A 16,487-nucleotide genomic window follows, 5' to 3' on the forward strand; every position below is an offset into this window, starting at 1 on the left:
AATTTACAAAAAAATGTTCAATGATTCAGTTTGGAAATCTTTCGCGATAATTTCTAATGAAATTTTTTTGCACTCACAAGGGAACTTCTTGAGGTGTCCGCCTCCGATTTGAAGGGGACCGCAATTTTCGGAAATAGCATGTTCTAAAACCACAAAATCCAAATTTTCAGCTGCCCAAGTTCGTTTTTCGATTTTTGGCGAATTTTTGAAAATTCAAAATTGGCTATTTTGGTGATTTATGCTTTTTTAAAAAAAAGTACATACTACTTGATCAATAAAAATGGTCAAAATAAGTCCCAAAACTAATATTTATTACCCAAATCCAAATTTCACCATTTCCAGCCATTCTGGAGCCTCCAGCGCTATTTTTCAATTTCTCCAGAATTTTGAATTTTTCTCCAGAAGGCGTGAACATGAAGTTGGGCAGCTAAAAATCGAGTTGTGTGTTATACTCGACCTGTTTAACGAATTTATCCACATTTGAGCCGGTTCTGGAGGGGATACCTCAATGAGTGGTTTTTTGACCAACTTTTTTTCAAAATAAAAAAATTCAAAAATCAAAAATTTCCCGTTTGCGAGAAAATTTTCGAAATTTGCGCGAATCGCAGTATTTTGTCATGAACTAATCTCACGAGGGCGAATTTCGCCATTTCCAGCCATATTGGAGGCTCCAGTGCGATTTTTCAATTTCTCCAGAATTTTGAATTTGCTCCAGAAGGCGTGAATATGAAGTTGGGCAGCTAAAAATCGAGTTGTGTGTTATACTCGACCTGCTTAACGAATTCATCCTCATTTGAGCCGATTCTGGAAGTGACACCTCAAAAGTGGTTTTTTGGCCTGTTTTTTTTTTCAAAATAAAAATTATCAAAAATCAAAAACTTCCCGTTTGCGAGAAAATTTAAGCTGGTCAAAAAACCACTCATTGAGGTGTCCCCTCCAGAACCGGCTCAAATGTGGATAAATTCGTTAAACAGATCGAGTATAACACACAACTCGATTTTTAGCTGCCCAACTTCATATTCACGCCTTCTGGAGCAAATTCAAAATTCTGGAGAAATCGAAAAATAGCGCTGGAGGCTCCAGAATATGGCTGGAAATGGTGAAATTTGGATTTGGGTAATTAATATTAATTTTGGGACTTATTTTGGCCATTTTTATTGATCAAGTACGTACTTTTAAAAAAAAGCATAAATCACCAAAATAGTCTATTTTGGATTTTCAAAAATTCGCCAAAAATCGAAAAGTGAACTTTGGGCAGCTGAAAATTAGGATTTGGGAGTTTTAGAACATGCTCTTTCCAAAAATTGAGGTCCCGTTCAAATCGGAGGTGGACACCTCAAGAGGTTCCCTTGTCAGTAATTTTTAATACTTACCTAAAAATGTTCTTGGTGATTTTTAGAATGAATTTTATATAAATCAACGTATAGGTAAGATCAATGGGTAAGATCTAGCTGTTTCCAATGTTTTAATTCACAAATTACATATAAGTAGTCTAATTTTAAATTCCACAATTCCTAAATACATATGTGGATATCTGAATATCAATAGAAATCATTATTAGACGTAATATGTATACTAGAAAAGAAGTGTATCGGAGGAATAAAATGAAATGAAAAGAGTATCTGATCTAACTGAATGCACCATAATCCATTTCTAATAGACATGCGATATTTTCTGGCCTTTCATATTCGAACTGAACCAAGTCTGAAAACAAGAAATCATACTTTGGTGAGAATTATAATAACCAAGTAAGAGGAATCATTTGTTTCAGGTAGCCTTACCAGGGTCTATCAAAAGCAACATGTGCTCGTTAGTTTTATTTGATCGACATATGCAAGTTGCAGCATTCAAAATTGTAGCATTTCTTATTTCAAACACTTTTCTTCTTGGAGTTTCCGCCCTGATTGAATAATTAGCCTGAAAACATAAATGATTGGTTTTTTCGCATAAATTTATTTACCTTGTCTTGATTTAGGAATTTGATACTTAATGCTTTTGGTCAAAAAAGTAAATGAAATGAAAGAATAGAAAAGAAAAGAAAAAAAAAACCACGTCTAAATTAGTGAAAAAATACATTAAAAAATAAATAGGTAAACTGACTTGGTCAATTGGTCATAAGAAATGTGTTCATACGGAGAAACAAACACAAAAAAACACCCTCCTGACCAGTAGAGAAGTGACCATCAAATCAACGAAGAGCCCTACTCGAATAATTTTTCCCAAAGTTTTCGAATTTTGATAAAATTAGGAAAAATATTTCAGAATAAGATTATGTAAGAGAAAGACAATGAGAAATCTGTCCTTGATTAATGAAAATTGAAAAAGAGCTTACTTGGGATGAGGTCTGAATCTCCCACGTAACCTCTTCTTCACCAATGCACGTAATAGTGATGTTTTCTCTTGGACGAAAGAAAAACCGAGTGTAATTTTGGTAAGAGAGTTGCATACCTGTAAAAATTGAACTAGAGATATCGGTATTTCTGATCAGGGAACCCTTTTGAGGTACCTGGCTTCAATTTTAATGGGACCGATATTTTTGAAAAGAACATGATCTGAAACCTCCATTAACAAAATTTCAGGTGCCTGAAATTAATTTTTCGATTTTTGGTGATTTTTAGAAAATTTACAATTTTTTTGGAATTTAGCAACTTATGCCTTGAACAAAAAAATTGTCATCAAGTTACTTATTTAGTGAAAATGATGAAAATATGTCCTGAATCTAAATCAACCACCCTCCCCTAATCCAAATTTCACAGTTTCGAGCCATTCTGGAGCCTTCAACTTGATTTTCTATTTCTCCAGAATTTTAGAACTTCGATAGATGGCGTAGAAGTTGATTTGGGGAGCTAAAAAATCGATTTATGGTTTATTCCTAACCTGTTATTCAAACATTTATCCACATTTCAGCCGATTTCAAGGCAGGCTCCCGAAATACGTGTTCTTTTGTGACCATCGCATTCTTCACTTTTACCGTTGAAAATGTGTTGGTGAAAAAAAAACAATCTTTTTTACATTATTTTTTTAATAATCATAAATCGTCAAGAATGGCCAATTTAGAATTACTAAAAATTCGTCAAAAATCGAAAAATCAATTTGAGACTCTGAAATTTTGGTTATGGGTGTTTTAGGCCACGCTCTTTCCAAAAATTACTGTCTCGTTCACATTAGAGCTAGGAGGACACCTTGAGAGGTTCTCTTGCGAGTAAATTAATCTATTTTATATACAAAAAAAAACTTTAAAAAAAATGAAAAGACATCTACATATAATGAAGATATTTCTAAGTTCGAAATTCATAAACGTTTTGTCTACTTACCGAGAGAATACTCGTACACAGAGCATGTGATCAATATCGTTAGTAGAATGGAAGAATATGAGATCATTTTCTTGTATGTAGGTATCTGGAGTATAAGTAGCAGAAGCACAACTCTGAAAAATAAATAGGTACCTACTATAGATTTAAATATGTAGATTCAAAAACGGTACCTAACGATGAAATGGACAAATTTCGTCACTCACAAATGTACCTACTTACGAAAAATAGGTACATAGATACTATTTGTACCTGATTACTTTTTAAAATTTTGACTTAAGCAATCTGTATTCAAATTGAATTCATTGAAACATGCAGAACAACTCATTGTTTTAAATGCGATTTGGAGAGTTGATTGAAGCTGATATGAAGATGTTCTGGAGGCTCCAGAACGGTCGTTAAAATTACCATGAAATCGACTCAACATAAATTGAAATTAGGGTATATAGTAAAGTTTTGCTTTTCAAATTATTTTGGTAAAATTATGTTGAAATTTGAAGTTTTAAAAATCTATCAAAGCTCCCAAGAACTGCTCGAAATTGTTGGAATCCATTTTCAATTGATTTGGGTTGTCGAGAATAGAATTGATAGGTACTAAATTTCAGCTTTCTCAGTCCATTAAGGAAGATCTTGATTTTTTTAATAGTTTTTTGACCCTTTGATTTTCAAAAAATTCACTAAAAATTAAAAAATGCACTTCAACACTTGAACTTTGAGCTGATGTACATAATGGATTCTTGCATGTTTTCTGGATTTGGGATGCCTTCGTTGTTTAGAAAAGCTTGTTGACTCAAAATTGGCATTTAAAAATAAAAAGAAATTTATCAATTGAAGCCATGTGAGTTTGATTTTTGAATTGGGTCACATAATCGCAAATTTTTGCAGTCAAAATTTAATTACGCTGCAATATTCTAAAAACTTGAACTGGATAATTGATTTAAAAAAAAATATATAAAAAGATTCGTTTATTCCTGTCCTCTTCTCTCTCTCTCACACACTCTTTCTTTTTTGAAAATTCCTTCAAAATAAAATAAAATGAAAATTATAATCGTAATTGTATTAGCAGCTTACCGAAGAATAAATGCAACTATGGTATCTACAGTTGAAAGAAATCTAGAAAAATATCACGAATAGTTATAGGCACTGCAGAAGAAATCGTAACACATCGAACAAAGTATCGATACAGTTGAAGTAAAAATCGAAGTGAAGCGATGAAAAAGCAACCAACAGGGAATTTATCATCATGGGTAGTCCGTATTCAGGTTTACTTTTACTCGGCGTTAAAATCGTAACACGAGTTCTGTTCTGTGTTATATCGCTAGTTGAATTCTTACAGATGTTTTTTGTTTTGTTTCTAAACGATCGTCTGTTTAAAAATATCTCGAGTATAATGAATTGTGCGTAGTTACTGAATGCAGTCTGATGACGTTAGTAAGCGCGCCACCTCCAGAGAAATTTTTTTTCAAATTTTTCTTCAGCCCTCTATTTGCAGTATTGTGAGAGGTAATTTAATTTTGAAAGCATGAACTTCGTATTCGGTTTTGATTTGAGTATCCCCCCTCCCTCCAGTATTTTTATGCCAATTAGCCAGATATAGCTTGGAATAAATTTGTAAGGGGGAGTTGGAAACAAAAATGGGTGTTGAATAATTTCAAGTGTTCAAAAACGATGCTTTTATACGTGACTAAACATTTGAATTGTTCTATTGCAAAGTTAATACTAAAATCAAAAATCAAAAATTGAAGTTTTTTCTAATTTTTTTCAGGTTTTTGGACCTTGAAAATCAAATTAAAAAGAGAACAGAACATTCGTACCACCATATCTTATTTTTTTTTGTTAAAAAAAAACAGCAATTTTTCCAAAAATGAGACATTATTGTTTCCAAATTTTTGGTGAAAAATATTGCATATTTTGATATTTCAGCAGAATTTAGGACTTTGGCAGCTTTGGCTTTTTTTATTTTTGGAAAATGTCGAGTAAAACAAAATTAGGTATTTTTGTCGTGAGAAGTCAGTTTTTTACTCTCTAACTTATTGTTAGGAGAAAGAGAAGAGAAAAATGATTGGACCCAAATAAAGCGAGGACAAAAACTTTCGAATATTCGCTTTCCCAAACTTCCCAATTTTTTCCAACTCACCAGATTTTTTTCAAAAATTCACAAATTTTCCCCTTAAGTTTTCTGCTTTATGGTGGGTGTGGGAGGGTAAAGACACCTCTTACCCACGTCTTCGTTTGGCACACATTTGCCTTCATATAGGTAATATGTACTTACCTACATGAAATATTAATTCCATAGCTTAAAATAAAAGATTGCGACAGGTAGCTAAATAGAATTTTATGATTATCGAAGTATAATACATATAATTTGATTTTACATATTTTCAAAGTTCATGGTTTGATAGGATAATATTTTTAAATTTTGATCCACTTAATACAAAAATCACTAATTGACTTTTGATGGTTCTGGTGCTGTTCCATTATTCTCTGATTTTTCAGGTCGAACTGAAAACAAAAAAATCATGCAGTGGTAATGACATTTATATAGTTTAGTGATTATATCTATTTGTATTTCATATTCCAGTTCTAAAATCGAAGTAAAAGTATCAATGTCTCGAGTAGAAGCAAATAGGTATCTAGATTAAATGACTTCAAGTTTATAATGAAGCAGCCTTACCAGTAGAAGGGGGCGCTGATGTTGTTGCATTATTTTCGGATTTTTCAGGCCGAACTGAAACTAAAAAATCATGCACTGGTAATGACATTTACAGTTTAGTGATTACCTACTTTATATTTTAGTTCTAAAATCGAAGTAAAAGTAGGTATCAATGTCTCGAGTAGAATCAAATAGGTACCTAGGTATCTACATCAAATGATTTTTTAAGTTTGTGATTAAGCAGTCTTACCAGCAGAAAGGTAAATTTTCGAGAACTCGACCTTGCGTTTGATTGGATAACATTTGTACACTCCAGTGTTATCAGTAGTGGCGTTTACTATCTCAAGAATTTTTCTCTTTGGAGTCTCTACTCGTACTGAATACACACCCTAGAAGGAGAATTGTCAGTGTTTAATGAATTTTTTTCTCGCTTGAAAAACTCAGTTTTAAGGGCAATATAGGAAAAAAAACTTACCAAAGGTGGGCTATCGACTTCCCACTGAACTTCCTCTAATCCGGAACAGGTGAGAGAAATGTTTTCTCCTGGACTGAAATTTACCACAGAATTATGTGGGTAAGAGATCAGCACTCCTGTAAAAATTTATCAGAGATTAATTTTAAACTTTGAAAGAAGGAAATTGATAACATTTTTAGCTGAAATTAAATTTCAAGATGGATGATCTTAATTTGATAAGAATATCAATTGCGCAGTTCTCTTAGTTTAAGTATAGAGAAATTAAAACACATCAATATTAATAATTTTTTCATGACTTACCAAGAGAATATGATGCACATGCAATCAATATTATTAGTAAAGTAGACCAATGTCGCATCATTTTTGTATCGTTTTTGAAGTAGGTACAGCTAACACGAAACTACTCTGAGAAAAAACACAGCTTATGTAATAGTAAAATGGACCAATAATGTAACGTCGTTAAGTGTTGAATTATGCGAAAATGTTTGAAAATACAAGCATTCGTGTGGAACATAGAAATATAAACTGAAGTGATGTGAAACAATAAAAATCTAAATCTGTAACCAACGTGGGTCGTATTCAGCTTCACTGTGCGTCTAGAACATATGTTTTTTCTTTTGTGCAATGTTGGTAATCAAGTTTTCAAAAAATTCCCAGTTTTAAAGAAAAAAAATCCCTTTTTTAAAATTGGAAATTGATCAAAATACCAACTACCTATTGGGTCAAGATTAATTTTATTTTTGAACCGATTTCTAGGTGGACAACACATCGAGAATAATTTTTAACTGAACCACTCGAAATGTCCGTCTCGATAGTCCACAAAAATATTGTAAAGGAACTAATTAGACAAGTTGAGAATAAGCCATAGTTCGATTTTGAGCTGCTAAAATTTATGTTTTCGCCTTATTGTAAAAATTATAGTCTAGTCGAATTAGCTCAAAAAATGCCTCCACTCGCACTGAATGTAAAAGTTTTTTAGGGGCATAAATTTTGGAGAATTGAAAATACTCAAACATTATGCGTGAGAAGAACGACTTTTAATCAAATGCGAAATCGTTTACGAACAAATTGAATCACTTTTTTTGGAACATTTTGTATAGCAATTGTACTATTTACCTACTCATGCAATCGAATCGAATCATTCACAACCGATTGGCGATTGAACAAATTGATTGATTTCTAGGTGAATCACTCGCGAACGAATTGAATAATTTTTGGTGAATCACTCGCGAACGAATTGATCAATAGTTGATGAATCATTCGCGAACGAGTCACTTATACAAATCAATTCGTTCGTGAATGATTCATATCGTATAAGTGACTCGTTCGCGAACGAATCCATTCATTTTTTTGATTTTTGGTGAATCATTCGCGAACGAATTACATTTTTTAGTGGATAATTTGCGAACGAATTGATTCGTATAAGTGAATCGTTCGCGAACAAATCCATTCATTTTTTTGATTTTTGGTGAATCATTCACGAACGAATTGATCAATATTTGATGAATCATTCGCGGACGAGTCACTTATACAGATCAATTCGTTCGCGAATGATTCATATTGTATAAGTGACTCGTTCGCGAACGCATCCATTCATTTTTTTGATTTTTGGTGAATCATTCGCGAACGAATTACATTTTTTAGTGGATAATTTGCGAACGAATTAATTCGTATAAGTGAATCATTCGCGAACGAGTCACTTGAACAAATAAATTCGTTCGCGAATGATTCATATCGTACAAGTGACTCGTTCGCGAACAAATCCATTCATTTTTTTGATTTTTGGTGAATCATTCGCGGACGAGTCACTTATACAAATCAATTCATTCGCGAATGATTCATATCGTATAAGTGACTCGTTCGCGAACGAATCGATTCATTTTTTTGATTTTTGGTGAATCATTCGTTAACGAATTAAACTTTTTGGTGGATAATTTGCGAACGAATTGATTCGTATAAGTGAATCGTTCACGAACGAATTGATCAATAGTTGATGAATCATTCGCGAACGAGTCACTTATACAAATCAATTCGTTCGTGAATGAATCATATCGTATAAGTGACTCGTTCGCGAACGAATCGATTCATTTTTTTGATTTTTGGTGAATTATTCGCGAACGAATTAAATTTTTTATTGGATAATTTGCAAACGAATTGATTCGTATAAGTGAATCGTTCACGAACGAATTGATCAATAGTTGATGAATCATTCGCGAACGAGTCACTTATACAAATCAATTCGTTCGTGAATGATTCATATCGTATAAGTGACTCGTTCGCGAACGAATCGATTCATTTTTTTGATTTTTGGTGAATTATTCGCGAACGAATTAAATTTTTTATTGGATAATTTGCAAACGAATTGATTCGTATAAGTGACTCGCTCGCGAACGAATTGATTCGTACAAGTGACTCGTTCGCGAAAGAATCGATTCGTATAAGTAACTGGTTTGCGAACAATTCGATTCATTTTCTTGATTTTTGTTGAATCAATCGCTAACAAATTGTTTAATAGTTGACGAATCATTCACGAACGAATTGAATTTTTTAGTGGATCATTTGCAAACGAATTGATTCGTATAAGTGACTCGTTCGCCAACGAATTGATTCGTATAAGTGATTCATTCGCGATCGAATTGATTCGTATAAGTGACTCGTTCGCGAACGAATCGATTCGTGTAAGTGACTCGTTCGCGAACGAATCGATTCGTTTAAGTGACTCGTTCGCGAAAGAATTGATTCGTATAAGTGACTCGTTCACCAACGAATTGATTCGTACAAGTGACTCGTTCGCGAACGAATCGATTGATTTTCTTGATTTTTGTTGAATCAATCGCGAACAAATTGTTCAATAGTTGACGAATCATTCACGAACGAATTGAATTTTTTAGTGGATCATTTGCAAACGAATTGATTCGTATAAGTGACTCGTTCGCCAACGAATTGATTCGTATAAGTGACTCGTTTGCGAACGAATCGATTCGTATAAGTGACTCGTTCGCGAACGAATCGATTGATTTTTTTGATTTTTGTTGAATCAATCGCGAACAAATTGTTTAATAGTTGACGAATCATTCACGAACGAATTGAATTTTTTAGTGGATCATTTGCAAACGAATTGATTCGTATAAGTGATCCGTTCGCGAACGAATCGATTCATTTACTTGATTTTTGGTGAATTATTCGCGAACGAATTGTTTATTAGTTGATGAATCATTCGCGAACAAATTGATTCGATAAAAGTGACTTGTTTGTGAACGAATCGATTCATTTACCTACTTGATTTTTGGTGAATTTCATTCGCGAACGAATTGAGTTTTTTAGTGAATCATTCGCGAACGAATTGAATAATTTTTGGCGAATCATTCGCGAACGAATTGAATAATTTTTGGCGGACCATTCGCGAACGAATATATTCACAAATTGAAGAATTGATCAATTCGGTTGCGAATGGTTCTTTCAAAAAATCAATCAATTCGTTCATGAACGATTCCCTTAAATGAATTAATACTTTCACGAACAATTCACTGGGAATTGAATCAATTTACATAGACGTAAACAATTCGTTTGAAAACAGATCCACTTGTTATCTATAATAGGTAAACGATTCGTTAGGAAGGGTGGATTCTTTGTGAGATTTCAAGTTTCATCGAAATCGGTTCAGCCGTTTTCAAAATAGTGCACAAATCTGCTTCCTGAACAGCGCCTTTTCAAGCGTACCTATGTCAAAAAAACGTCAATAAACCACATGGTTTGAGAGTCTTTTTTAGCGGATGGGCAAATTTTCACGCAATGGAGTATGAACTAGGACCCCGCCTCATATTTCTTCTAATATTTCACATCTTTACCATTTCTTTGATGACATCCCACTGCACATTGAATTGCATCCAACCTAGACTTTATACAGAGAAACACCACCACACCACACCACACCACACAATAATTCAAATACGAGTACTATCAAGGCCCACATCCTCGTCATTGCATACTTGGGCTACACAGACATACCTACCTAACCACCTACACTATATTAATGTTATCCGAACGGTCATAAAATGGGAAACAGTGTAATAAGAATAGAGGACGAAGCGCGGTGAAATAATAATATATCTACGCTTTGATTAAACCAGCGTTAACTGTACGCATAGTGTACAGGACATACTTCACCTTTCCAAAGGTGGGCTCTGTTGTCCTACGCTGAGTCAATTTCGCGGCATATAATAACACAAGCCATGGTCAGACTCGGAACACCCTTCAGTTAACAAAGCTTTCTTCAATTAACCCTTTATCCGCGTGTGTCGGGCTTTCGCTAGCCACAGTTCACACACAAGGCTGGCTTCAACTCGTCTCGATTGTACCCCTTTACACGATTACTTCGTCATCTGTGGCTGTGGTTCGTATTTCATCTGCAGCAGCTCTTGCACCGCCGAAATTGAAAACAACCCGTCTCTAGTTTGTCTTTCGCGTCTCTTTCAACCGTGAAATAACGGCATAGCTAGGATAGCTGCTGCTGTTATGTGAAACATGTAGACAAGTAGAGGTAGTACACAATGGACGCACGTACCTGGTGAGGATCTCTTTTGGTCAGACTTATTTGTCGTAATGACCACGAACACACATTACGATGTGTGTGTAGGTGAATTTTGTATGCGGATCGTATCATTAAAACGTGAAGTAGGTTTCATCAAGAGACACAAGGACAAGCAAAGTATCCATCTAGATATGTATTACAAACATATGTACCTCTCTACTTGCTTCTGCTTGGTGTGTGTGTCTTTATATCTAATTTAAATTACTGTTGTCAAGTCTGCCTGTTTTCTATTGTATTAGATTTGAATGTCGAGTATATAAATTTAGGGATGATGACGAGATACCTATGTAATTACCAATGTTGGTTACACAATGTACTTTGAGTTTAATATGTAGGTATCTACTACCCATCGTCGCGGTTATCCGAGCACGAGAAATGCAAAAATTCATCGTCGGTCCCAATTGATTAATTTCTGATAATCAAATTTTTGGACAAAAAGGGGATGAGGGGTATCAAAATTGTAGAAAATTGACCTAGAAACCTGAAATTTGAAATATACCCTATTTTTGACCTGCCAAATCGATTGGGAACTATTTCAAACCATTTTGAATAGTTCTGGAGCCTCCAGCAGATTTTTGAAACTTTAAATTTTCACATTTCATCAAACGGAGATGGAAAGCTGAAATTTACTCTGCACCCTAATTTTAACACTCTCTGAAGACGACTTCAGGTGGGTTCAAGTCATTTTGGAGGCTCCTGCGATTTTTTTTAAATTCCTGGAGCCTCCAGCAGATTTTTGAAACTTTAAATTTTCACAAAATTTCATCAAATGCAGTTAGAAAGCCGAAATTTACCCCACAAACTGGTTTCAATATGATATGAAATCGACTGCAGGTGTTTTCAAGTGGTTTTGAAGCTTCCAGCTACTTTTTTGAAAATTTTAATTTCCCAAAAAATGCCATGAAACCTGTTCAAATAATCTGAAACACGCGTGCTCGGGATTGATGCTTGTTAATGACCTTCATGATCGGTGAAGTATCCGCTATTTTTTTTTTTGATCGGTTTACTCCAGTTTGAAACTTATTTTTGTGCATCGATTTCATAGTACTTGTTTGAAAATTTTAAAAATCGCTTCCGCCTCCGTTTGAGGTAGAAAGATAACATTCAGTTGATACTCTATTTTTCGCATTATTCCGAAATAGATTTCAGGCAGTTTCAATCCATTTTGGAGCTTTCTACACCTTTTTGGAAACTGCAGTTTTTTAAAAATGCTACAAAAGCTGTCCGAATTAACTGAGTAAATTTCGGCTTCCCAACTCGATGTCAAGAAAATTTTGTAAAAATTTGAACTTTCGAAAACCTACCGGAGGCTTCAGTACTTTCTAAAAAGTCGCTGGAAGCTCCAGAACGACTTGAAATCCATCTGCAGTCGATTTCATAGTGTATTGAAAATAGTTTGCAGAATGAAGTTTGGCCTTCCAACCGCATTTGTTGACAGTTCGTGAAAATTCAAGTTTTAAAAATCTGCTGGAGGCTCCAGAATGACTTGAACCCACCTGAAGTCGTCTTCAGAGCGTGTTAAAATTGGAGTTTAGAGTAAATTTCAGCTTTCCATCTCAATTTGATGAAATTTTGTGAAATTTTAAAGTTTCAAAAATCTTCTGGAGGCTCCAGAAATTTTCAAAAAGTCGCTGGAGGCTCCAAAACGACTTGAAACCCATCTGCAGTCGACTTCATAACGTATTGAAAATAGTTTGCAGAATGAAGTTTGGCCTTCCAACCGCATTTGATTAAATTTCGCGGAAATTCAAGTTTTAAAAATCTGCTGGAGGCTCCAGAATGACTTGAACCCAGCTGAAGTCGTTTTCAGAGGGTGTTAAAGTTGGAGTGTAGTGTAAATTTCAGCTTTCCATCTCGATTTGACGAAATGTTATGAAAATTTAAAGTTTCAAAAATCTGCTGGAGGCTCCAGAAATGTTCAAAAAGTCGCTGGAGGCTCCAAAACGACTTGAAATCCATCTGCAGTCGACTTCATAGCGTATTGAAAATAGTTTGCAGAATGAAGTTTGGCCTTCCAACCGCATTTGATGGCATTTCGTGATTCAAGTTTTAAAAATCTGCTGGAGGCTCCAGAATAACTTGAATCTACCTGAAGTCGTCTTCAGAGCGTGTTAAAATTAGAGTTGAGAGTAAATTTCAGCTTTCCATCTCAATTTGATGAAATTTTGTGAAATTTTAAAGTTTCGAAAATCTGCTGGAGGCTCCAGAAATTTTCAAAAAGTCGCTGGAGGCTCCAAAACGACTTGAAATCCATCTGCGGTCGACTTCATAGCGTGTATTGAAAATAGTTTGCAGAATGAAGTTTGGCCTTCCAACCGCATTTGATGACATTTCGTGAAAATTCAAGTTTTAAAAATCTGCTGGAGGCTCCAGAATGACTTTAACCCACCTGAAGTCGTCTTCAGAGCGTGTTAAAATTGGAGTTTAGAGTAAATTTCAGCTTTCCATCTCAATTTAATGAAATTTTATGAAATTTTGAAGTTTCAAAAATCTACTGGAGGCTCCAAAAATTTTCAAAAAGTCGCTGGAGGCTCCAAAACGACTTGAAATCCATCTGCAGTCGACTTCATAGCTATTGAAAATAGTTTGCAGAAAGAAGTTTGGCCTTCCAACCGCATTTGATGACATTTCGTGAAAATTCAAGTTTTAAAAATCTGCTGGAGGCTCCAGAATGACTTGAACCCACCTGAAGTCGTCTTCAGAGCGTGTTAAAATTGGAGTTGAGAGTAAATTTCATCTTTCCATCTCAATTTATTGAAATTTTATGAAATTTTGAAGTTTCAAAAATCTGCTGGAGGCTCCAGGAATTTTCAAAAAGTCGCTGGAGGCTCCAAAACGACTTGAAATCCACCTGTAGTCGCCTTAGTAGCTTATTGAAATTAGTTTTCAGAGTACATTTCGGCTTTCCAACTCCATTTGATGAAATTTTGCAGGAATTTAAAGTTTCAAAAATCTGCTGGAGGCTCCAGAACTACTCAAAACGGTATGAAACAGTTTCCTATCAATTTGGAAAGTCAAAAATAGGGTATATACAAAATTCAGTTCTCTAAGTTGATTTGGTAAAATTTTGATTTTTTCCCTCATTTTTGGCCTCAAGATTTTCAAAAATTCACCAAAAATCGAAAAAGGCACTTCAACACTTGAAATTTTGACATATGATAAATTTTTGCCTGCTCTTTCCATCTACTTTTGTTCGGTGTGATTTCGGCTGACCTGCCAATAAAAATGGCCATTTTTTAAAATAGGGCCACTTTTTTTTAGGACAACGACCTTAGGACTACCTCTATAAGAAAAAAGTTGCCCCAGTGGATCGGCGGGGGGAGGGACGGGGTGCAATAAATCCTTATGCATGGCCCCTCCCCCCCGACTATATAGCGTGGCCTGGAACTTTCATAACCAAAATTTTCTCTAGATTAAATTAATCTTTCGTTTTTTGATGAATTTTTGAAAATACAAAATGGATTTCAATGGGCAATTTATTGTTTTAAAAACAGAAAATACATAATTTATTTAGTAATCGATCCTAAAATTCGGTAACCTGTACTCTTCCCATATGAGGTTCATAATTTCTGGCTATCCTGGAGTCTCCAGCGCAATTTTCGATTTCTCCAGAATTTTTCAATTTCTCCAAAAGGGGCAGAAATTCTCACTTTACTGTCTAAATATCGAAACGTGCTGAATCTCAACCTGTTCAATGAGTTAACCTACATTTGGGCCGATTTTTAGGTGAGTACCTACCTAAGTATTCTTACCTACTTATATGAATACTCGAAGAAGAAAAAAAGGGTAGAATCACACGCGATGACCGTTTAAAAATTTACCATAATAATATTATGTGAATTGAACTCACTGAATATGTCGAGAATAAGCAATAGCTCGAGTTTCAGCTGCCCAAATAAATTTCGGTAGCTTTTGGAGAGATTCCAAAACTTGGGGGGGGGGGGGGGCGAAAATCGGACTGACACCCCTTCCCCCTTCCCATGGATAAATACGGTGACATTTAGTTCGAGGGAGTTGACATTAGTTTCGAGACTGATTTTCATTCATTTTACTGCAGAATTACCTACCTCCTCCCATCTCTTTTAAATTCATAAATCGACGAAAATGGTCGATTCATTGGTTTTCAAAAATTTACCAAAAATAAAAAAAAACAATGCGAGCAACTAAAATTTCAAATCTTTATAGTTTTGGGTCTCTTGAGTGGATTTTGACTTATTCAGAATTTTTGAATTTATCCATAAGCCCTTAGGAATTTTTTTGTACAATTCAAACAAAATCACTCGAAATAATTATGTATCTGTCTGAAAATCGAAAAAATTTGATTTAACTCCTCTAAAATAGGTAGAGAATTATCCACTCCTCGATTTTTAGCTTTTCAACTTAATTTCTAAACCTTTTGGAGAAATTCATTAATTCGAGAAAAATCAAAAATCGTTCTAGAGGCTCTAAAATGGTCAAAAATGATGAAACCATGTCAGTTTCAGGAGTTGATAATCAGTTCCAGGGCTAATTTTCATCACTCTTATTGGATACGTAAATGTATATCTTTTTTTCAAAAATTTCCTAAATAGGTATTGGAAGATTAATTTTTATTAGATCGTCAATTTCGATGGATTTTGTGATACTTTGAAAAAAACATATCCCATTGTAATTTCTAAGATACAGAAAGCCATGCCGATCTGATCTATTTTTTCTGAAAAAAATTTCCAAGTCATTGGACTCCCTCTTGATTTTTGGGAATCTTGAAAGGTCAATAAGCTGTACGCATTCTAATCAATGTCGATCGTTGGTAAAATTTTCAGAATCTAATTTCATATTTAGTTTTCTATTGAAAAGAAAAGTTCATTCATGCAGCTTTACGTGGTGAGTATTTTTTTAAAAACAGAATCGTTCTATTCCTTCATACGAGTAAGTAAGTGTGACATCTTCAGTAGACCTTTTTTTCCACCATTCACAAACTGAAACTACCGATCCAACCCAATTCATGTAATTTTCAAAGATCTTTCAATAGACCCAAAATATGCATTCTTTCATCATCAACCACCCACAGAAAACTCGTCGGTCATCGAACTACGAGTAGCATTTTTTTGGGCCAAATTTTACCTCTAATTCGGTCATTGCATCACGTCACAACCAGCCACCTAGGGGTTACCTGCGGCGTTGAATAAATCACCGCAGCGTCGCCGGCTGGATTCCAGCAACGAGCAGGAAGCCCTCATCAGGCGCCAAGGCCTCCAAAGGGAAATGTATTCTACACGACCGATCATTTATTCGCGGCTATGCTCAGCACGACGCGATATCTCCCTTTTCTATCTCTCTCACTCTTTTAACGTGCGATTGCGGCACAGCAGCACACTGCCCTGCTTCGTCGTCATCGACGACGTGAAAAATATCTCGTCCATCGTCGCCATCCAGGGCTGAGAGCTGTAGGCCAGTTGCAGCGTATAGCGTATAGTC

General features: G+C 34.9%; 2 protein-coding genes and 1 long non-coding RNA gene across 3 annotated transcripts in view; 1 reads left to right on the forward strand and 2 right to left on the reverse strand.

Moving 5' to 3' along the window:
- LOC135834926 (uncharacterized) overlaps positions 1-16,487 on the forward strand; it is a 404,651-nt gene that overhangs the window by 303,440 nt on the left and 84,724 nt on the right. The gene's annotated exons all lie outside the window — the stretch shown is intronic.
- On the reverse strand, positions 1,449-4,613 carry LOC135834929 (uncharacterized). The gene is made up of 5 exons (XR_010556793.1): positions 4,383-4,613; positions 3,315-3,427; positions 2,333-2,448; positions 1,782-1,917; positions 1,449-1,704 (listed from the first exon to the last, which is right to left on the reverse strand). It is a non-coding gene; the product is annotated as an uncharacterized LOC135834929 (long non-coding RNA).
- On the reverse strand, positions 5,632-7,031 carry LOC135834928 (uncharacterized). Its single transcript, XM_065348921.1, has 5 exons — positions 6,740-7,031; positions 6,440-6,555; positions 6,215-6,353; positions 5,986-6,045; positions 5,632-5,813 (listed from the first exon to the last, which is right to left on the reverse strand). The coding sequence occupies exons 1-5, from the start codon at positions 6,798-6,800 to the stop codon at positions 5,755-5,757; spliced, it is 435 nt and encodes a 144-aa protein (XP_065204993.1). The 5' UTR covers positions 6,801-7,031; the 3' UTR covers positions 5,632-5,754.

This window comes from Planococcus citri, chromosome 2 (genome assembly GCF_950023065.1).
Source record: "Planococcus citri chromosome 2, ihPlaCitr1.1, whole genome shotgun sequence".
Taxonomy (NCBI): Eukaryota; Metazoa; Arthropoda; class Insecta; order Hemiptera; family Pseudococcidae; genus Planococcus; species Planococcus citri.